This window comes from Canis aureus, chromosome 5 (assembly GCF_053574225.1).
Source record: "Canis aureus isolate CA01 chromosome 5, VMU_Caureus_v.1.0, whole genome shotgun sequence".
Lineage (NCBI taxonomy): Eukaryota > Metazoa > Chordata > Mammalia > Carnivora > Canidae > Canis > Canis aureus.
Window position 1 is genome coordinate 80,954,676 of NC_135615.1, and position 22,525 is coordinate 80,977,200.

The following is a 22,525-nucleotide window of genomic DNA, read 5'->3' on the forward strand; positions in this document are numbered from 1 at the left end:
CTGCAAAATTCACCATTATTCTAGCCTGGCTATCCCACGTGAAGAGGAATGTCTCAGTTGTTCCCCCAAAGCAAGTACCCACATCGTGGGTACTTATAATAGTGGTCGAAGCAGGACTTGTATGGGTGAGGGACGAGAGGGCGAAAGGTTTGTTTCCCTCACACGAGGGCTGGTGACATTCGCTCTGTGGCCCAGTGGGCAAGACGCAAAAAGCAGCACACGCTGCTCAACTAAGCCCCCTGCTCCTTGCAGCCTCAGTTACGGGCCAGAGAGGTTATGGAGCTTTCCGAATCGCACCCAACGGGCCCTTCGGAGGCCTTGTCTCCACCCCAGCTCAGGGCCTCGGGTCCCCACAGGGGAAACAAATCAGAGAACGTTTGGGTCCGGATTCATACTCCAGGCTTCCCTCCACGAGCAGACTCGGCTTTCTCTTCTGTAACATGGGGATGCTGATCTTGCTGACTTCCCAGACGGCTGGGAGGAGCAGCTGACGGGGTGGCCTGAAGGCTGCATGCTGTCCCTGTGCAGAGGAGCGCTGGTGTCCGGCCCGGGCCCACGCGGCTGCCGTGTTGCCCCACATTCTGTCTTCCTGGCGGCCTCGTGTAGCGGGAAAATTGGGGGCTCCTCCTTCCAGAAGACCCGAGCTCGAATCCCGGCCCACTCACTGCTGTGGGGTGTGGGGTAGGTTCCCCGCCCTCTCCGAGCAGTGTGTCCCCTGTAACTGAGGCCGCGTGGGGCCAGCCTGGGGGCGGGGAGCCTAGGGGTGGGACAGTGGGTAACGGAATGTGCTGGGCCTGTGGCTGAGGGCACAGAGTGGGCTGCAGTCAAGGGCATGGCTTCTTGGCAGGGCCATGTTCAGACAGGGAGGGATGGAGGATTCTAGAAGCCTGTCCAGGAGGCGGTCAGCAGGCTCGGGCCTTTGGGGCTGGAGCTGGGAAGTGACTGTCCTTGGTAGATGACCCAGTTAGCTCCAAAGTGCTCCTCCGAGCCCCAAACCCATCTGTCTGGCCCCTGTCTGAACTGGCTCTCAGCCGGTGCCCTAAGCTAGCGGCAGGCCTGTGGGCGGGCAGGCGGGCAGAGCGGGCATCCTTCCTCCGGGTCCCTGGCCAGGTTGGGGCACTCAAGGCACTTAAGCGCACGTTCCCCGAACATGCTCTTCGGTCCGGCCTAGAAGACCCTGGCCACCTGGCCCCGCCGTCTGGGCTGCAGCCCCCTCCAGCAGCCGACGCCTGCCAGCTGTCTCGGGCCCCTGCCGCCCATCGCGCCGTCCCCGCAGAAGCCAACGAGCGGGGAGGAGGCCTGCAGACGTCGCTAGGACGCAGCCCTGGCCTCTCCACCCCAAAGCGCGTTTCCCGCCGTCGCCGTCTGCTGAGCGAGACCACAGTTGGGGACCACCGTCCCCAGCAGGGCCAGGTCCTGCCATGTTCTCCACAGCCGCTCCCATCTTCCCAGTTGGTCCTCACGTCCTGCGGCTTCTGTCTGGAAACGCCTCGCACGTCCGGCCCCTGCGGCCCAAGCCCCGGGCTGGCTGGTGCCATCTCTCCCCATCTGGCAGCCCGCCCTGCCCTCGGAACCTGCCAGCAGACCCAGGCCACCAGCCGCCACAGCCCTGTGGGCCGGGGACCTCCACACCCCAGTTTCCAGATGCCGTAACCGGGGTTGGGGAGGATTGGACCACAGCTGGGACTCTGCTCTTGCCCGGCCCCCGCTGCCGGTGCCAGTCTGGGACAGTCCTCGCCGCCCGGCGTGGACAGCTCCCCCTGGCTGGTGTCACTCCCTGCAGCTCTGACCCCGTCCCCTGGGGCCCACTGACATATCCAAGGTGGAGGTCAGGACAAGTGCCTCTTTTAAGAGCACTCTCTGTGAGCAGAGCTCAGGACATGGGACTTTACGTTTCCTGTCCCAGCAGTGGGATGCTACTGTAACCACCATTTAGCAGATGGGGAAACAGGCCCAGGAGATGAAACAAACCGCCTGCCAGTGCAGGGTGGGGGCTCTGCCGAAGGCTCTGGAGCCAGCCTGCCCGGGTTTGAATCAAGTTCTCCCCTTGCTAGGCCTATGCCCTTGGGCATGTGCAGTAGGCTCTCTGCTTTCACACTTGCACAAAGGGGAAGGTAATCGTGGGCCCTTCTGTTAGGCCAGGGAGTGAACAGGTGCAAAGCAGAACCATGCCTGGCATGTAGTAAATGCTCAATAAATACTTGCTGCTTTTATTATCGGGAGTTCCAGAACTGGGTTTAAAATCTATGGCTGGATCCAAGGCCCACCCCCGTAACCACTCCCCAGCTCTCTAATGGAGTAAACACTTTTTCTAGTCAATCTCCCCAAAGAGAGGACTAATTCTTCACTGGGGACCACCCAGCCCTCTCCTCGTTCCGATGTGGAGGCCCTTGGGTACTCACTGTCACTCACCCAGAGTGGGTGGGGTGGGGGCCAAGGAGGGCAGGGGGCTTGGGGGTGGGCCTGCCTGCAGAGAGAAGTGCCCAGGCCTGGTCCTCAGGACCCTGGGGGCTTCTGGGGTGGGAGATGGAGATTTGGGTTTGTGCGCTCTCTCCCTCTGCACCCCAAGCTCCTCTGTCGCTCTGGCTTGGATCCCAACCCGTCTCCTCCTCCTATTTTTGCTAGCAGCCTGTGGCCACTGCCATCGCCTGGGGCAGTTCATGTAATTAGTGTAAGCCCAGCAGGCAGCTATCCGCTCAGGCTCCAAGACAGGGAATGAACCGATCATTTCCCACCCAGCAGGCATCGTGGGCTATGGAGAGGGCTTTGTGGCAGCTCCAAGTCTCGAGTCTCGCCTCCCAGCCACCCCGCTTGGGGCGCCCCAAGGATTCTCAGACCAGCGGCCTCTCTCCATTGACCTAAGCTGTTCCCTGGTCTGCCACATACTCGGGGCATGTGCTGGATCTACCCGGGAGACGCACATCTCCCCACGGCTGTCCTGAGCACAGGCAGGCTTCTCGAAAGGGGTTCTGCAAACCGCTGCCTGCTTTCCCACTTCGCGTCCTTCAGAGACGCAGAGCCACGTTTCTTCTTTTTGCTCAGATTCATGGAAGCACACCAGATCTTTGAGGGGTACAGGCTCTGCCCTCAGCCCTCAAACCCCCCACCCACCTTGGAGCCATAGACATTTCTCCTTTCCAGGTCAAGAGAGGTCCTTGACACTCTAATTATTGGTCCTGGGAATGCGCTCCTTTTTCTAGAGATGGGCACCAGGCTGGATAGGATTCAAGAATCTGGCATTAGAAAGCAGAGCTCCAGATCTCTGGAAATCCTAGGTTCTGGCCTGGCCTCATGGAGGTGAGCTCAGCTCTGTCACATGGTGTTGGCTCCTCTCCCCTGGGAGCACTGAGCAGCCCCAGGTGAGCTTCTCTTCATGGGAAAGCTCAAGGAACCAGCCCCAGGAGGACCTCCTGGGGACTCAGTGCCCAAGTCACACAGCAGGGGAGCAACAGAGCCAGACTGGAGATGGCCATATGGCTTTAAAAAAGCATCAGAAGTACATACAGAAGGAGAGACGTATAGGTCAACGGAATAGAATAGAGACCAGAAATAAACCCTCACATTTATAGTCAATTGATTCTCAGCACGGATGCCAACACAATTCAGTGGGGGGAAAGGAGTCTGTTCAGAAATGGTGCAGGGACAAGTGGACATCCACAGGCAGTTGATGGAGGCAAATGCCTCCTCCACAGCATGTGCAAAAATTAATTTGAAATACATCATAGTTTTGTCTCTCCTCCAGCATCCAAGATGCCGAAAGGAGGTGAAGGGGAAGAAAGGTGGCCCTGGCCCCTACTGTTGTGAAGAAGCAGGAGGCCAAGAAGGTGATCAATCCCCTGTTTGATAAAAGGCCCAAGAATTTGGGCATCAGACAGGACATCCAGCCCCCAAGGGACCTCACCTGCTTCATCAAATGGCCCTGCTACCTCCGGTTGCAGCAGCAAAGGGCTATTCTCTACAAGCGTCAAGTTCACCCAGGCCTTGAACTGCCAAGCAGCCACTCAACAAACACAAACCAGAGACAAAGCAAGAGAAGAAGCAGAAACTGTTGGCCCCAGGTTGAGAAGAAAGCTGCCGGCAAAGGGGAGGTCCCTACTAAGAGGCTGCCTGTCCTTTGACCTGGGATTCATATGTCACCACGTTGGTGGAAAACAGGAAGGCTCAGCTGGTAGTGATCACACATGCTGTGGATCCCCAGGAGCTGGTTGTCTTCCTGCCTGGGTGGCAACATCCTGGTCTGAAGTTGGCGGCTCGCATCGCCAAGTTGGAAAAGGCAGAGGGTAAAGAACTGGCCACCAAACTGGGCTGGGTGGACGCCGTTGAATTTTCCGTACATAAAAGTAATAAAAAGTTTTCTTTTGGCTAATGTCAAAGAAAAAAGAAAGAAAGAAAGAAATAGATCATAAACCTAAATGTGAGAGTTTTAAACTATTAAAACTCTTAGAAGGAAAATAGGAGTAAATTGTGACCTTGGGTTAGGCAAAGCCTCCTCTACTATGACACCAAAAGCAGAAGCAACAGAAAGTAAATAGGTGGAGTGAACTTGGTCCAAAAGAAACCCTTTCTTCCTTCAAAGGACACCAACAAGAAAGGGAAAAGATAACTCACAAAAGGGGAAAAGATATGCAAATTGTACATCTGATGGGGCCCTTGTATCTGAAATAAAGAATGCACACAGCTTAACGATGAAAAGACAACCTAGTTGAAACGAGCCAAAGATCTGAAGGTATTTCTGCAGAGAAGGTATCCAAATGGCTAAAAAAAGCACATGAAAGGATGATCAACATCATTGGCCATTAGAGAAACACAAAGCACAAGCACAATGAGGACCACTTCACGTCCACCAGGATGGCTGTAATCAGCGAGACAGGGAGTGGGAGCTGGGGAGGGTCTGGAGAGATGGGGACCCCCAATGACGCTGGAGCCAAGGTAAAATGGCGCAGCCGCCTGAAGTCCCACAACAGGTTAAACGCAGAGTTGCTATTTGGTCCAGCAATTCCACTCCTGGGTATACACCCAAGAGAACTGCAACTAAACATTCACACAAAAACCTGTCCGTGAATGTTCACAGGAGCAATACTGATAACGGCTGGAAAGTGGAGACGTCCATCCACTGGCGACTGTATAAAAGGACTGTCACGTATCAATGGAATATCACTCAGCCATAAAAAGGACTGAAGGACTGATGTGCACTTCGATACAGATGAAGCCTGAAAATCTTACACTAAGTGACAAAGACCCCATATTACTGTATGATCCCATTTATAGGAAATGCCCAGGCCAATCCATAGAGATAGAAGGGAGATTGGTGAAGGGCACCTGGGTGACTCAGTCCATTGGGCGTCCGACTCTTGATTTCAGCTCGGGTCATGATCTCAGGGCTGGGGATCGAGCCCCACATCGGGCTCTACACTGAGCTCCATGGAGCCTGCTTGGGTTTTTCTCTCTCTCTCTCTCTCCCTCTGCCCCTCCCCATCACGTGTGTGTGTGTGTGTGTGTGTGTGTGCTCTCTTCCTAATAAAAAAAAGAGAAAAAGAAAAGAAAGGAAAAGAAGAGGAAAAGAAAAGAAAAGAAAAGAAAGAAAAGAAAGAAAAGAAAAGAAAAGAAAAGAAAGAAAAGAAAAAAGAAAAGAAAAGAAAAGAAAAGAAAGAAAGAAAAGAAAAGAAAAGAAAAGAAAAGAAAAGAAAAGAAAAGAAAAGAAAAGAAAAGAAAAGAAAAGAAAAGAAAAGAAAAGAAAAGAAAAGAAAGAAAGTAGATTGGTGATTACCTAAGCCTGGGGCAAGAGTTGTGAGATGGGGAGTCATTGCTAAAGGGCACAGGGTTTCTTTTGGGGGCAGTGAAAATCCTCTAAAGTTGGTCGCACAACTAAAAGCGTGTGCACAACTCGTGAGTATGCTAAAAGCTACTAAATTATATACTTTAAGTGAGTGAATTATATGTTATATGAATTATAGCCCAATAAAACAGCTTTTAAAAAAAAAAGAAAAAAAGGCACCAGATGCACTTAATAAAAATTCAGTAAAACATACTGAAAAAAGATAAAAAGCGAGCTGTGCAAAGTTCATTAACAACTCTCCTCTGGAGAGGGACCCGTGTCACCTGGCTCCAGAGTTGGAAAGCATTTGGTGTAATTTGGTACCATGATGGCCTTGGGTTCCAAAATTCTACCTTTATCTGCTTGGAAGTCTACAGAAGAGAGATGGGGATCCCAAGATAGAACATTTTTACTAATGCTCATTAATATGTTATGACTTCCAGTGGAGCAGAATGGGTAAGTGTGTAGAATGCCCTGGCCTGTCTCTACCCCTGGCGGTCCGGGTATCCGAGGCAAGTGGCATACCTATCACTTCCCTCATCTGGCAAGGAATTGGCGGTACCGTCTTCCAGAGCTTTTGAGATTATTTCATAAGTTAGTATATGAAGACCTTAGCACGGTGCTCGGCACATTAGCAAACGCTCAGTGAAGGGCAACCCGTGTGGTTGGGGGCAAGGGTATCAGCTTCAGTCAGATGCAAACCCTCCCCTGTTACCTCCGGGCTCGGTTCCTGCTGTGGGTCACATTGTGTCCCCGAAAAAGATGTGCCGAAATCCAAACCCCCAGCACCTGCGAATGTGATCTTATTTGGAAAAAGGGGCTTCGCAGATGGAACCAAGTTAAGATGAGATCATCCCGGGTCAGGGTGACCATTGGTTCACGGCATCCTGGGGACGTAGCCCAGATCCCAAGCCTGGGGTTCTGCATCTGTACCGTGAGCTATCGATCTCTCTCGACGGCATCTAAGCTCCACGAGGCAAAGACTTTCCTTGTTCTCCCCCACATGCCCAGCATCCAGAACTGTGCTTGGTCCTGGGCAGCTGCTGAGTAAGGCGGCGTGGGATCAGGTGCATGGAGGTCTCAAGTCCACGTGCTCAGGTCTCACCTTCTCGCAGGGACCTTGCAGAGCACCCTGTTCGAAACAGCCCACTTGGGACACCCGGGTGGCTCAGTGGTTAAGCATCTGCCTTTGGCTCAGGTCGTGATCCCAGGGACCCGGTATCAAGTCCCACACTGGGTTTCCCACAGGGAGCCTGCTTCTCCCTCTGCCTGTGTCTCTGCCTCTCCCTTTGTGTCTCTCGTGAATAAATAAATAAAATCTTCAAAAACAAACAAACAAAAAAAACCAAATAAAACCGCCCACTTGTCCCAGGCTGTGCCTGCATCTGCTTTGCTTGACCACCCTCTGACATCCACGGGCTCCAGCGAGATCTCCTTGTTCGGGGTGCCTCCCTTCCTGCACCGCCAGGTCCACGAGGACCAGGAATTTCGTCTGGCTCATTACTGAAGCAGAATCCAGCACCTACAGCAGCACCTGGAAGGTACTAGGTGCTCAACAGATGTCTGTTACATAAGTGAAGAAATGAAGGATGGAGGAATGAATGAATGAGGTTAGGAATGCCTGTGCGTGGACATCCAAGTGACCTTCTCATCCATCTTAAGAAAAAAACAAAACAAAACCACTCTGGTGTCATTTTCCCTAGGACAAAGGCTCAGTACTGGACTGTCCATGCCACAAGTGGATGCTGACCAGGATTTGGACACAGGTCTGCCGGACTCCAAGTCTGATGCTCCTTTCAGAAGGTTTGAGTGCCGAGTGCTCCTGGTCAGGGCTCGGACCCACGGAGGCCCGCACTGTCCCGGCTCTGCACACCCCCGCCGGGCCCCCATGCTTGACATTTGCATCAAATGTCAAATATCAAAGGTGGGGACGCGTCCCTTGGGAGCTGTTAGGTGCAGGAGCTCTGGTCTCGGGCAGACCTGGTGGGCGCCCCCAGCTCTCTCACTCAGGTCGGGGAACACTTTAAACGGTCAGAACCTCCTTCCCTCGTCTGCAAATGGGGAGGACGGTGCCTGTCTCGGGGGACACCCGTGAAGGTCGTGTGATTAACAGCGCGCCGGGCGCACAGCGGCGGCCACGCAGCCTGTGCTTGATGGAAGGTGGCCTTGATTATTCGCTGTGGGCTGAAAGGCCCCCTCGGCGGCAGCCGTGTGCGGCGAGGGTGGCAGAGAAACCTTGCCTCTTGGTCTTCCGGGGGAACCAGGAGAGCAGCGTCTTCGGCTTTGGCGGGGGGGGGGGGGGGGGTCCTGGGCTCACATTTAATTGATTGTAACATCGCACCCTGAACATGCTCCCCCGCGTAACCTGCACCCCCAAGAAGAGCCTCTGCAATCCTTCCGTGACTGTGTATAATGCGTTCCTGGGGCCCAGCACGCAACTTTCAAATTGGCTTACAATTTATCTGCAGCTCGGATAAAAACATTTTAATGACTGTGTGCGGCACGATCCCTCGGTGTCACCCACGGGGCTCCCAAATGTCTTTTCCCACCACATAGCGGGGATGTTATAGGCGTGAAATTACAGCCGCTCTCACATTTTGATCTGCACCCCGAGGCCCGTGGAAACGGCGCGTTAGAATGTGCTGGATGCAGATGCAGGGGCGGCAGACGGGAGGCCGGCTCTCCCGCACAACCGCTCGGCGCTTGTGATGCACGTGGGGCCGTGGGACGTGCCCCGCTCCTCATCTCCCTTCCCCCCTACTATCCTAGGAAGCTTCCCTTTGACCCCCAAATGGAGGAGGGAGCTAGTTGCCCCACTGTTGGTGGCCACGGTCTTTAGGGTCCTGTGTCGCACAAGCTTCCAATGGCCTCCATTCGCTCGTGGGTGTGTGACGAGGAGGGGTCTATGCCATGACAAGGAGCAAATTGTGGTGCTTGACACCCGCCCTGACATATATTTAAAGGCGGGTGTCAGGGAGCGGGTCGCAGAGTCACAGAACCTTCAAGTCTTTCTTATTGTGCCTGACGTGTGACTGTCATGATCCCTACCCGTCGGGAGAGATGCTATTTATCGAGCACTTGGAACATGCCCGGTGCTGGACTCAGCGCAGTACTGTCTCCTGGGGATCATCTCACTTAACCGCCCGAACTTGGCCGACCCACGTCCTTCTCTGACCCTGGGTCTGGGCGACAGGTACAGGGTAGTCCCTGCCGCATAGGCTGACGTGGCTGCAGGAGCACTGGAGCCACACAGCAGAGGCGACCTCGCACGCAGCCCCCGGTCTCTCCCAGCAACCCCACCACCACGCCCGACCTCCGGGACCTCAGCGAGCCACGGCAGGCCCGAGACAACGGTGCTGAGGACAATAAAGTCTGGCCTATTGAACTTTTGGCTGCCTCATCTGGGCTAAGTGCTTTGCAAACGTTATTTATTTATTTAAAGATTTATTTATTTATTATTTTAGAGAGAGAGAGCATGCAGGGAGGAGGGGCAGAGGGAGAGAGAATCTCTAGCAGACTCCCTGCTGAGTGCAGAGCCTGATGTGGGGGTTGATCCCACAACCCCGGGATCATGACCTGAGCTGAAACCAAGAGTTGGACAGCTAACCGACTGAACCATCCAGGTGCCTTGCAAACTTTATTTAAATAAATAAACTAAAAAAAAACAAAAAACAAAAAAAACAACCTTATTTCCACTCTATACATGGGCATAGCCACCATTGTCCCTATTTTACAGATGGGAAAACTGAGGCCCAGGGAGGCTAATGAACATAATGAGGATCTGGGATTCAGCCCGAAACCTGAGTGTCCTAACTTTGCATAAATGGGATTATAACACCTCCTGGCTCACAGGGCTGTCACCAGGATTCCGTAAGATAATGCCCATGAAGCCAGAAGCTCATGCACTGTGAGGCACAGGCCGGGGGTGGACAGGAGCTATGATATGGCTCAGCTGTAGGCTTAGCAGGCACGGGGTGGGGACCTGCCCAGGGACACCCTGAATTTGCAGAGGCCAGAGCCCCTCCCCGAGTCTGGGGCCACTTGTTGGTCCTGCCCCTCCCTGGTCTCCCCGACAGCCTCAGCCTCCATTGGCCCCACCCCAGATGGCTGCCACCTGCCATCGGGAGGAGCCCAGAGAGCAAGATCGGAGGAGAAGAGTCTCAGCCGGCTGTGCCCCGGGCAGAGAGAGGAGCCTTGCTCAGGCAGGCCCAGCAGGTCAGTGGTGCCATCCCGGTTGGCCCCATAAGATGGTAATGGATGGCACGAATGTCAGGGCGAGGAGGCGGCTTAGGACCATCTTGCTGCACCTCCTCATTGTACGGAGGATGACATGGAGGCCACGGAGGGAGGCCAACCTGCTCAGGGAGCTTTGGTGAATTACTGAGGAGTGTGGGCCTCACGGAGGAGGTGGCTTTTGAGGCCTCTGTTCTCGCTCACATAGAGAGAAACCTCAGCTGGAGCGTCGGTACCGCTTCCAGGGTGGGGGTTAAGATGCGTGGCTTCTGGTCCTAGCCAGGGCTGAAATCACAGGAAGATTTTGTGATCCCGGCTGCGTGACCTTAGGCAGGTTGCTTGCGTTCTCTGTGCCTTCATATCTGTGTCTGCAGAATGGGGCCAGTAACACTGGTACCCGCCCTCGGGTGGCTTGTGAGGACCAAAGGACATAACATGGAAGGCACAGCCCAGCAGCCCCCAAGGGGCCCTCCTCGAGTCCTCCCCCCGAACTAGCTGTCACCCCACCCACGGCTGCTCTTTATCCCATCACCTGCCTGATTCTCTGCCCACAGCTGCCTCTCACATGCATCTAAGTACGTTTGCTGCTGGTCTCATGCACCGAGACAAGCCCCCAAGGACCCTGTCCCATCGAAGGAGTGTGTCCATTGCCTACTCAATAAGTATCCGATGGCTAGATGATTACGTACGTGTCCCTCATCAGACTGGGAGCCCCTTGAGGGCACAAACTGAGTTTTGTTCTTCACCACATTCCCTGGGGTGGCCGGCCTGGGGCTGGGCACCAAGAACACTGTGGACGACCGCAAGAGGGAGGTTAACCTGGCACTGGCCCATCCCCCAGGAAGCCAGAACACACCGCGCGCTGCCGCTGCAGGAATCAAGGTCCCTCTGCAGGTCTGGCCTTTGGAGGTTTTCCATTCCCCCAGAAGCCGTGGCTTTCCACGGGGCCTTGATGCTTTCATTGATTGCCTGACTACGACAAGCTTTGTTTCCCTGGTAAATATCATTTGATAAGAAAATCAGAGAACACTGGGAGTCGGGGCCAAGTCCCGGAATTCCGGCAGCAGAACTGGAGAGCGTGCCCGACGAGGACGTCAGCACCCGCAGGGGTTTCTGAGGCTGCACAGAGCCGGGCCCTTGTCCTAAAGTGGAGAAACTGAGGCTGGGGTGGGATGGGGGGGGACACAGCCAGCCAGAGACAGGCACTCCCATTATTATCCCCACCTCACAGATGTGGAAATGGAGGCACAGACGCAGGGTCCGAACCCAGGACATCCTGACACCCAGGCCACTGCACTTTCTCACTGATCACTTGAAGCTTCCGTGTCCCAGGAGAGGCTGTGGGAGGTCCAGGGTCAGATTCACTCTCTGTAGCCAGTGTGTATCGCTCCCGGGTTGTCCTGCCTCTGAGGTGGGGGGCCTGCCCCCACTGCATGGTCCCCACAGGCACGTCTATGAACGTGGCTCTTGGCTTCAGGCTGGAAAGGCTCCCCCACAGTTGCCCCCGTGCTGCCCAGCACCTCCCTCCCTCCCTGTGTCCTCACTGGATCTCAGGGCCCGGAGCTGGGAGTCCACGAATGGTCCCCCAGGCCGGCCTCCCACTCCTGCCTTACAGAAGTGGACACTGAGCACCAGGACCACTGCCCCCCCCCCCCCAGGAAGCCCTCACTCCTCCTTCAGCTCCTCATTTGTCCCAGCCAAGGTGTCAGAGCTCCTCCAAAGTGCCCAGGCCACGGGGATCCAGGGCCGAGGTACAGCCCTGCCTTCCTGAGGTTAGGGTATCAGTGCTGGTGGGAGAAGAGCTTCCCGAGATGAAATCCTCAGGTGGTAAGGCCACACCCATCCTATCTCCTCATTCCTCGAGGCAAGAGTGGAAAAGAAGAGGGTTCGTTGTCTCCCAATGGATGCTTTGGCAGGTGGTTCCCAGGACAGTCTCTCTGTGCACCCACACACACGCCCATGCCCACGCTCCTGACTGTGACTCTGGGGCCGGGGGCCCTGCACTCACCCATGACGTTGAGGAAGATGTTGCCCGAGGCCAGGACCACTTTCTCTCTCGTGGCGCGGTCGTAGATGCCCACGTGGCACTCGTAGGGACCGTTGTCTGAGATGCGGACCTCGGGCAGCCTGTAGGGGAGGCAGAGGGGCAGGTTGAGGGCCTTTCATATGGTGTTGGATGGCACAGCGTCCCACCCCCCAAAACAACCCCAAGCCCCACTGTTCAGCCTTTGCTCCACAAACGCCTCCAGAACCCTCACATGCTCCTGTGCTGTGCTGGGGGCAGCAGCAACATTTATGAAGCACCGACTGTATGCCAGGCCCTGTGTTCGATGCTTGGGGAGGTGGAGGGTGGGGGCTGTGTGGTCAGCCCGAATTGTATCTGTGCTCCTTCCAGCTTCTGAGAACTGCGGATCGTCATGGTGCCCAACCCTAGAAGCTCCGGGTGTGACCAGGGTAAGAGGCACCTGATTTGTGGCACAGGCTCAGAACTGTGTCCTAGCACGTCCCCTCCCTCAGCCCTCCACACAGGATCGCTATTCCCATCGTGGACACTGAGGCTTCAGAGGGGGCACAGGTGTCCCCCCTGCCTCTGCCACCAATATGGCTAAGAAGAGCCTTGGTGGGGATTTGAATTCTTTCCACACTGCCTTGCTGTCGCTTTATGTCTGGCCTTGGTGGCTTGCGGAGAAGCACAGTACACTCCTTATCTCCAAGGAGACCCGACCCAGCCGAGCAGCACTCCCCATCACTCAGAGGGTGAGCCCATCCGAACACAAAGTGGGGAGCATCTGGTTCTCTCTGAGATCTTTGGGAGGGAGCTTTGGCCCGGAGGGAGGGCGGCTAGGTCGCTGCTGCATCAGGGACAACTGGGGTCCTCCGGCACGTTGCAGCTTTCTCTGGGCCTGGTCATGGGGCCAAAGGGGAGCCTCACCAGGCTTAGAAGAAGTGGGGTCTCTCGGTTTGGGTCTCAGGTTGCCACACTGCAGCACAAAAGTGAAGAAGCGCTCGGTCACGGTCACGGAGGCCCTACGCACCCCGCTGGCCCCCCCAGGCAGTGCGATCAGAGAGGGCGGGTTAAGAGCACAGGCTCCAGGTGTGGGTCCCGCCCTGCCACCCCGAGGAGAGAGGTTCCTTCCATCCGGCTCTTTGTTCCCACCCCCTCGTGGACACAGTGGCTCTCAGCCGAGCCACGTGCTCCCATCTGCCTCTGCTGCGCAGTCCAACCTCAGACTCACTCCCTTCTCTCCTGTCCGCTGCCCCCCATCCTGGTCTCCCAGCTCCGTCGGCTCCTGACTCAGTGCTCCCCACAGCTGGGCTCTCAGCCTGGGTTCCAGGCGGCTGGCTGGCTGGCTCCTCGGGGAGCCGGCACACATTAGCATAAACAAACACCTTCATTTACATAGACTACGCAGAGGTTGACATCTGGTCTACCGACTGTCATAAAAGGACTGGGAGAATGGAATTTTCACCAGGGAAACTTTGCGGGGTGGGTGGAGAGGCTGTCTTCCTCTCCTCCCCCACCCACCCGCGGAGGAGCACCCTGTCAGTGGGAACAGCAGGGGACCGTCTCCCCTCGGGAGCTATTTTGTTTGTTTGTAACCCAGCTAGGCTGGAAAAGCAGCCCCTCCACCGGGCTCGGGTGCTGAGTGACAGTCGCCTACCGTGACATGTTTAGGTGACACTCGTAGGTATCAGTCATACGGGAGACCTGTTTAAATGACTTGTGGAGGTGACATGTGTGCAGGCGACATGCTGAGGCGACAGCCCTGTAAAGAAACAGGCTCAGGAGACACGTGTAGCTGGCAGGCACCCGGGTGATGTAATGAGGTAACGGCGACAGGGTTGGCACGCAGGTGGAAACGCGCAGGTAACTGCCATGCGGGTGATACACGCAGACGTGTTTGTGTGACAGCAATGCAGGTGACACGTTCAGGTCACTGCTACACGGATGACGTGCTCACGTGACAGTAACATAGGTGGTATGTTTGGGCGACGCGTGTAGACGACACAGTGCAGGTGGTTAGAGGACTGCCCAGGGGACACCTGCATTGGTGCCTTGTGAAGAAGGCAGCTTGCCGCCTAGGACTGTGCAGAACCAAGTGTTCCTTCACTGTCACTGGGCTCCGTAGCTCCTCCAATGGCCCCAGTCCTGCTCCTGGGCACCGTCCTCCATCTCCCCGACCACACGCGGTGGCCAATCCTGGGTGCTCTACCTCGTAAGTACATCCCGCACGACATCCACTTCCTTCCGTCCCCCCTGCCACCACCTTTTCTCACCTGGAACGTGGGGGAGGAGTGGGGGGGGTGGAAGGTTAACCGGTTTTTCTGCCCCTGCTATGACCCACTCAACTCCTAGAACCCAGATCTTTTCAAATGCCAATAGAATTAATGGCACTTCTCTACCTAAAGCCCTTCATAGACATCTCTGCTCTTAAGAGTAAGACCCCACTGCTTATCTTGGTCAACAGCGTGCTTGCCTCCCGCCACATCTCCAGCCACCCCTTAGTAGCCCTGCCCTCTTCCAGCTACAACGGTGTTCCTTCCAATCCTCTCAGGTGCCACTTGCCTTCTTTAAAACAAAAACAAAAACAAAAACAAAAACAAAAACAAAAACAAAACAAACAAAAAAACTTAAATTTGGAATCATTTCAGGTTTACGGAAGAGTCGCATGGAGAAGAGAGCATTTCCATACGTCCCTCACCCGATTTCCCTCATTGTGAACATCTCACACGACCACGGTACAGTTGCCAGACTGAGCAGCCAACACTGATACATCACTATTAATTCAAGTCCAGACTCTTTCCAGATTTCCCCAGTTTTCCCACTAAATGTCCCTTTTCCGTTCCAGAATCCCACCCAGGACCCATCAGAGACGACACAGGCGTATTTAGCCCAGTGCCCCGTGTGATGCAGCACTTTGGCCTGCAATATCCCCTTTCCCTGGGAATGATGCATTTTCTTCCCTCTGGCTGCATCCTTCAAGTTACAAGGGAGCGGTCACTTTCTTAGTGACACCTGGACCGGGTGGGTGTGGTGCATGGATGGCTAACAGCCTCCCGATCCATGTCTCTGGCAAATTGCCTTTCAGTTCCTCTCCTCTGAGGGTGGAGTCTCTTTCCCAATTCTTGGCCTCATGATTTGCTTTGACCAGTAGTATGTGTAGGTGTGCAAATTCCGAGCCAAGGTCCCAAAAGAACTGTCTCTCTCTTTCTCTCTCTTTCTCTGTACCCCTGCTGCTCTCTCCTCCTCTCCCTCCCTTTCCCTACTTCGTCCCTGAGAATAAGCCTCTGATGTGGACAAGAGCGCACAGAGACATGGAGACAGCCCCCAGTTGTCCCAGCCATGCCAGCCAAGGCCACATGCGGGAGTGAACCTAGCCAACCCCTAGACTCATGAGCAATAATTCATGGTCATTGCTTTAAACCATCCAGGTTTGGGATGGCTCGTTACGCAGCAATAGCAAACCCATACAGCAGGACTTGTCTAAATTGTCACTTGATGACTTACGCCTATGACTCCCAAACTCACCCTCCTCCCCTGCCACGCACAGTAAGCTCCGGGAAGGCGGGGCCTTGCGTGGCGCTTGCTCGCCGTCCTGGTAGGTACTCAGTCAACACTCAGTACACGGGTGGCAACCCCCCAGGAGGCCGCGGAGTGCGCACGGAGAACCCTGTCTCCATCTGTGCTGGAAAGCAGGTGCTGAGTCTACTTCTTACCTGCAGACCCAACAGTTTGCAGGGCACAGCTCTGCTTTGGACCAAACGCCTCCTTGTCTGTGCTCATGTGCTCAGTGCTATCCTTCTAAAGTGGATTAAGCAGCCCAGAGGCCTGCTCCCCCCAGATGTGAGTGACATTGATCTGCATGCTGGATAAAAGGCCGAGCACAGATAGCAGGACCCTGAGGGGGCTGGGGCAAGAAGACCGACTCTCATCAGCAATGGGCTCCGATCAATAAACTATTAATAACTGCAAAGGTTTCTGGCAAAATCAGTGTAATGCAGTTTAGTGGCTGGAATTTACCAACATTGACGGCGGCCCTGAAGGGCATGTAATCATGTTTTTGAAAAACCGGACAGAGTTGGTGGGGGTCCCATGCGCTCTCCCTGTGGCCCCCGTGGCTCGGGTGAGGCCATGCAAGGGCTGGTCACCGCGGCTACTGCCAGGCCCAGGGGCAGCACCAGTGTGTAGGCCTACTGTGTGCCGTGCCCCGTGCTGAGCCGTAGGTGAGGGGCTGATACAGAGCCGCAACGACCCGGGCTGTGACCCCTGCGTCCACCCATCTTCCTTTCTTGTCCACGTGGCAAGGCTCTAGCCAGCTTTCAAAGCCCAGCAGGTGAGTCTCCGCCTGTGATCCCAGCCCATCGGGCAGCTGAGAAGATGACATAATCCACAGGGCATAATTCAAGGGTTTAGCTCAGAGCTGATGCATCGGAGTCCAGGGGACTAGAATCCTCTATGCCTTGCAATCCTATATGCACAGAGGCAACACGACCAAGGTCAGAGAGTAGGCAGCTGGACGCCATCCCTTGAAGCCAAGCCTGGAGGACGCCAGAGCCGCAGAACTGTCTTTGGGGCCCATCGCCACACCCCCTACCGCTCCTGGGATCCTCCTTCACCAACTAGCAGGTGAGCTTGAGCCTTCTGGTACCGGAACTTGCCTCCACTGCTCCAGAGCGTATTTCTATTCTGAGCCCCACCACTATCCAGGTAATGAGAGCCATCTGCTTCCTGCCTGCTGGGAGACACGGGGAAGGTCTTTTAGTTTCCTTAATTCCCTTCCCCCAGCTTCCGGTGGGCCCCCTAATTCCCTAATTCGGCTGCCTGCAATTCCCTGAGCAAGTTGTGTTCACATCCTCCACACCTGACCCGGCCTCACAGCCTCCGCTCGCCTCTCCTTTCGTGGCTTTGTCTCTCCACGGGGAAGAGTCCTAGATTCTCACGGAAGGGAGGTGGGGGACTTGGGAGCAGGGGGCAGGACTGGGGGGGAACAGAAGGCATCGTTGAGCTTCCCTTCCTGTATCGTAGGGGAATCCGGTGATCCAGAGAGTGGCATGTGCTGACACCGGAAGCCTGGACGGCTGAACAAGGCAAGTACGCCCTGAACAGAGCCCGGTGGCGCTTGTCAGATTCTTCCCTCTACACTGTTCCATGATTATTACATTTTAAAGAAATTATCAAGTGCTGACCAGACCCCGAGGCACTGTTTGGGGTGTGAACTATGGATCCTGGAAGGCAGGGCAACACTTTTCAATAGCAACACAGCGGCCCTGTAACACATCCTTTCTATCCAGTCGGCCTATAGGTCTCCCCACATCTTAGAAGAAGTCGGCTGGACATTAATTAAGTTGCTTTCAGATCAAGGTCATCATGACAAACATCCATCTCATCCTGCCACGTCTTAGGCGTAGTGCCACGAGTTAGGTCGGGTTGCTCCTATACTACATACAGGTCCCCTGGGATCCTTGCCTCTTAAAAATTTTTTTTTGTCTATGACTTTATTGAGTCATGATTTTTTAAAAAAGCTTTATTTATTCATGAGACACACACAGAGAGAGGCAGAGACACAAGCAGAGGGAGAAGCAGGCTCCCTGTGGGGAGCCCCATGCGGGACTCGATCTCAAGACCCCGGGATCACGCCCTGAGCCGAAGGCAGATGCTCAACCGCTGAGCCACCCGGGCGCCCCAAGGCATGATCAACAAACAATAAACTGTACACGAAGTTTACACATTTGAGGGCTTTTGACATATGTAGACACCATTGAAACCATTCCCACAATCAAGCTAAAGAACGTATCTGTTACCCCCTCCCAGATTTCCTTGTGCCCATTTGTAACCCCCGCCCCCGGCTCCCCAACCCCAGGCAACCACTGATCTGCTCTCTGTTCCTATAGATCATGTTTCCTAGGATTTCAGGGAAACGTATTTGCTCTATGAGAAAAGTATGCAGGACGTTTACTGTAGGTGCTTCTGACCCTCTTTCCTTCTAATCTCTCAGGAGAGGGGGTTGCAGGGCAGGCGATGGACACCTGCTCTTCTTCTTTGCCTCCCTCTGCCCATTCTGCTGTGCCCGCAACCTCTCCACCTGTATCCATTCTTGTCAGCTCTCCCTGCCAGAGGCCCCTCCAGGCCATCCCCTCCCTACCCTGCTGCCAGAGTGACCTTATCACAGCGCGATGCGATCCGACGGGTCCTCCCCCAACTCAGAACCTTCCCGGGGCTTCCATCCTCCGGAGGATCAAGCCCAAACTCAGTGAGACCGACACTCTCTCTGATCCGGACCCAGAAAGGAAGGAGGAAGGGATGGAGGGAGGAAAGGGAGCGTGTGGCCTCACATCTTTTGCCAAAATTCAACAATTAAATAAGAAGACTTGTCAGGCCCAAACTTTTTATTATCTCCCCTACTTAAAAAGCACTTTGTATCTCCGATGTCTTCATTTATCTACGCAGTTTCTCATTCCGGGCTAATGGAGGAGATTCAGGTAGCGACTGGTCCTTGGAGGCTCTGCTTTAATGAAGAGCAGAGAGATCCTTTTCATTTGTGTAACCATTGTTTGCATGGAAACGGAGCTTCCGAGGGGCTGGGACACAGTTCCTTCGTGCAAGTAGGTTAAACACACCCCCTACAATCTTATTAGCCTCGTGCCTGCCTCAGCTCTGCTCCCTGCCATCCCTGCTGGAAAGATCTCAAGTGGGAAGTAATGAAGTCTTCCAGTTCGTGCATCTGCCATGGCTCCCTGATTGGCTGCCCCCACCGAGTCTCTCCCTGCCTCAAACACCTGTTCACTCTCCCAAGCTCAGGGTCACGCTCCCGCAAGGCTGGGCTAACTCGTGTAGGACGCCCACTCCATCTCCACAGAGCCTGGAGGCAGGGCTAATAAAAATGGCCATAAAGTCTCTGGCAGCCATGGGTGGTGCCTTTGGGATGTTTGCTAATAAGACACTTGGAAAGGGTTTGCTGCTCTCTGGGAAGGGCGGGGCAGCTCTTGGCCTGCCCCCCCCCCCAACACCTATGTGTTTGGCCCAGTGGCCCAGGTGTGCACCTGCTCAGCCAGCTTCGGCTGCTCCCCCTTCCCAGCTGCCCTCGCTGCTTCTGGCTTTCCCTTCACAGCCCTGGTGCCTGCGTGGACCCCCCAGTACTAGGAGATGGCCTGGCTACCGGGGGTCGTAGCCTTTGTGGCAACTGGCAGACGTGGGAAAGCAGCCAGGGACAGGTGAGAAAGGGCCTGGTCCAGGGGTGGGATCCTCTACCAGAGACTCTGGGAGGGTGCGGGGGTTACAGACCTCAAACTTGAATGTACTCAAGAATCCCCCCCCCCGCCCTGGGGTCTGGTTGAAATGCAGATTCTAGGAGGTCTGTGCAGGGCCTGAGAAGGTCTCAGAAGCTCCCAGGTGATGCTGTTGCCACTGGCCAGCAAACCCAAGTCTCAGGTTCTCGGTACCTTCTCCCCACCCCATAGGTCCACCCATCCACTTCACGCTGCTCCCTCCCACCAGACACACTACTCAGTGGTCCCCTTCCATTGGCTTCACCAAACCCCGAGTATCAGAACATAGAGCTTGGAAGGCCTTGACATGGGTGTGTCCATAGTGAGTACCGTTGAGTAGAAATGATCTGAGGAGAGATCCTGCAGCTCCACATGGGTCTTTAAACCACAAGGGGCTCCCACAAAGCTGGCTGCACACGGAGCATGGCCTCCATCCCTCTCACTCTGCCCCCCTGAGCCAGACCCTGCACCTGCTCCTGGTCTTCCAGCCTCTGAGAGAGATGATGCTTTCTCAATCTTTCCTGGTCCCCTGAGGGTGAGTCCAAGCTCAATCTCACCCCAGAAAGTGGAACCCAGACCCTGGACTGAGATCAAGGACAAGTGGGGTCTCGTTCTGCTTGGTGGGAACTTGGCTAATGTCACCTGAAATGATTAAGACCTGAGCCACCTGTCGTCCTTAATACCTTCCTAGGGAGGCTGCCTGCGGGGGAGAGAAGGCTCAACCCCGATGGGATGGGGATGGGACATTCTGAAACCCAGAAACAATTCCCTCACCTCCTTTTGGTCAATTCCTGGGGGTTCTCCTCCAGCAAGCCCTTGACAGGAGCAGACTGGGGAAATGTGTCCCCTGGGCAGGCAGCCATGGGGACTGTACACGCAGAGACCCTGATGGAGGAGGGAGACTTGTCCTGTGTGCACAGGATTTACATGGAGGAGGCTGGGGGTTTTGCCCCTTTAATATCAGATTTCTTCCTTTTTTTTTTTTTTTCCAAAGATTTTATTTATTGATTCACGAGAGACATGGAGAGTGAGAGAGGCAGAGACACAGGCAGAGGGAGAAGCAGGATCCCCACAAAGAGGTCAATGTGGAACTTGATCCCAGGACCCTGGGATCACGACTTGAGCCAAAGGCTCAAGCACTGAGCCACCCGGGCGCCCCTAATAGCTGATTTCCCAATCCAGCCTGGTCTCCTTAACCAGGGCGACCAATCAGTCCTGGTTCGTCTAAGACTTTGCCCGTTTTAGCACTGCCATTCCCAGGCTCGAGGAACCCTTCAGCTCCAGGCAAATCAGGCTGCTGGTCACCTTATATTTGACAAATGAGCAAACTAAAGAGAGAGGAGAGATCTGCCCTAGGCCAGACAGCAGTTCATGGCAGATCAAGGCTGAGAGGCCAGGCCACCTGTGCCAGCTGATCCAGAGAGGGACCCGGGAAACGGGCCGCAGACGGCCCACTGCATGGGGGCCCGGGGACTGTAACCGCCTTACGGACCCCTCGCACGGCGCACACACGGGCTGCTCCTGACCTGTGGCCGCTTCGAGCCGGAAGCCTCAGTGAGTCGGGGGCTCAACAAGCCTGAAATACCTGTGCCTTTTTTCACAACACAAAGCTGGAGAGTTTGGGTCCGACTTCTCTTGCCCCCGACCCAGCAGGAGAAGGACCTCTCAGAACTGCTCCCAGGAAGCCCGGAGCCGCCCCCCATCCCCTTCCAGCCACTTCCCCCTCCCCCCGGCTGGGGAGCCAGTCAAGGGTCCGGGCAGCTCCATGTAGTGGGCTCATTTGAGAATCTCTGAGCAGCACCGCTTAGGGTTGAACAGGCTGTCTTGAATTGGGGGACCCAGGGACCAGGTGGGGGGGCGGTGGAGAAGGTGAGGGAGCTCCAGGCAGGAGGCCTGGGGCTGCCAGAAAAAGGCCTTTAGCTAAGGGCCGAGCCCCTCCCTGGGCGCTGAGAGTTTCATTACCTCCTTCCTTGTGTGTTTTCCCCTTTCTTTTCTGAAACTGCCTGAACTCTTTTTTTTTTTTTTTTTCCAGGGCCTTTGAAAAGCCATTAGTGATTTTCATCCCCCTTTCAATCTGAAAATGGTTTCCATCATAAAATGTCTCAGTGGGTGCAAAACATCTGTGGCTTCCAATCAAATGCAGGGCTGGTAGGGAGGGATGATGGGGAGCAGCGGCAGAGGAGGGGAGAAGTTCCAGAACATGCCAGCCCCCTCCGGCCCTGCCCCCAGCTTCCCTCCACAGGCTGTGGAGTCTGGACCCATCTCAGGCCCTGGCTGGCCCCAGACTCTGTGGGTTGGCAATCCTGGCCGTGAGCACTTAAGGAGGTATAACTGGGACCCAAGTGCTGTGGGTCTCTGGCCAACCCCGCATTATAGCGACAGCAGAAGTTGAGGACCCAGGTGAGGCCCCAGGTGAGGCCCCAGGTGAGGTCCCAGGTGAGGACTCAGGTGAGGCCCCATTCTGACCCTCCATGGCCCTTTCAAGGGAAGGGGCTTATCTCCCACTGGTCCACTCCTGAGCTGCACCCTCCTACATTCTAGAATTTCACTCCCTTCTTCCTGGACCGAAAGGTGCTGGGTGCTCATGCCAATCCAGCTCAGGCTGCCAGGTCTGTGTGACCTCAGGCAGGTCACCGCCCTCTTCTGCATCAGGGCTGTAGGGAGGCCCTGAGGTGGTCAGAGGTGGTCAGAGGTGGTCACCGTGGAAGGCCCCTCATTCCTGCCGAGATGGCAGCTGTGACTTCCCATTGGGCACCCTGGAAGTGGCCTGTTTCCAAGGTGGGAAAATGCCTCCCAGCAATCAGATTTTATCTTCCAGTGATGCATTCTCAAAGAAAAATCCACAGAGCCTGGCCTGAGATCCCTAGACCGCCCATACCGGGGAGGTTAGTAGCTGGGACCCTGGAGGCTGACAGATCTGGGCTCACTGGCCCCTGCTGCTCTGGCCTCCTTGACGCCCCGTAGGTGGAAGGTGGGGGTCACTGCACCATCCATCCTGGCCTTTCCCACCGTGTTCAGCTGCTCCCGGGGGCCCAGAAGCCCACTCTATCTCCCCTCTTGCTCCGGCCACCCCGTTTTCCTGACTCTCAGGCCAGCTGCCTGCCCCTCCCCTGTCCTCCCCTTCTGACCCTCCCTCCCCACTCTCCCTCCCCCTCCTCTCCTGGCCTCTCCTCCCCAGCCTCTTGCTGCTGCCATGGAAACCACTTCTTC

The 22,525-nt window shown here is 55.3% G+C and overlaps 1 protein-coding gene across 2 annotated transcripts in view; it reads right to left on the reverse strand.

The window, feature by feature from the left end:
* Positions 1-22,525, reverse strand: part of IGSF21 (immunoglobin superfamily member 21) — a 239,535-nt gene that overhangs the window by 27,081 nt on the left and 189,929 nt on the right. For both annotated transcript variants that reach the window (XM_077899407.1, XM_077899408.1), the window contains exon 4: positions 12,057-12,175. In XM_077899407.1, the coding sequence (XP_077755533.1) occupies positions 12,057-12,175 (119 nt within the window). The remainder of the gene's footprint in view (positions 1-12,056; positions 12,176-22,525) is intronic.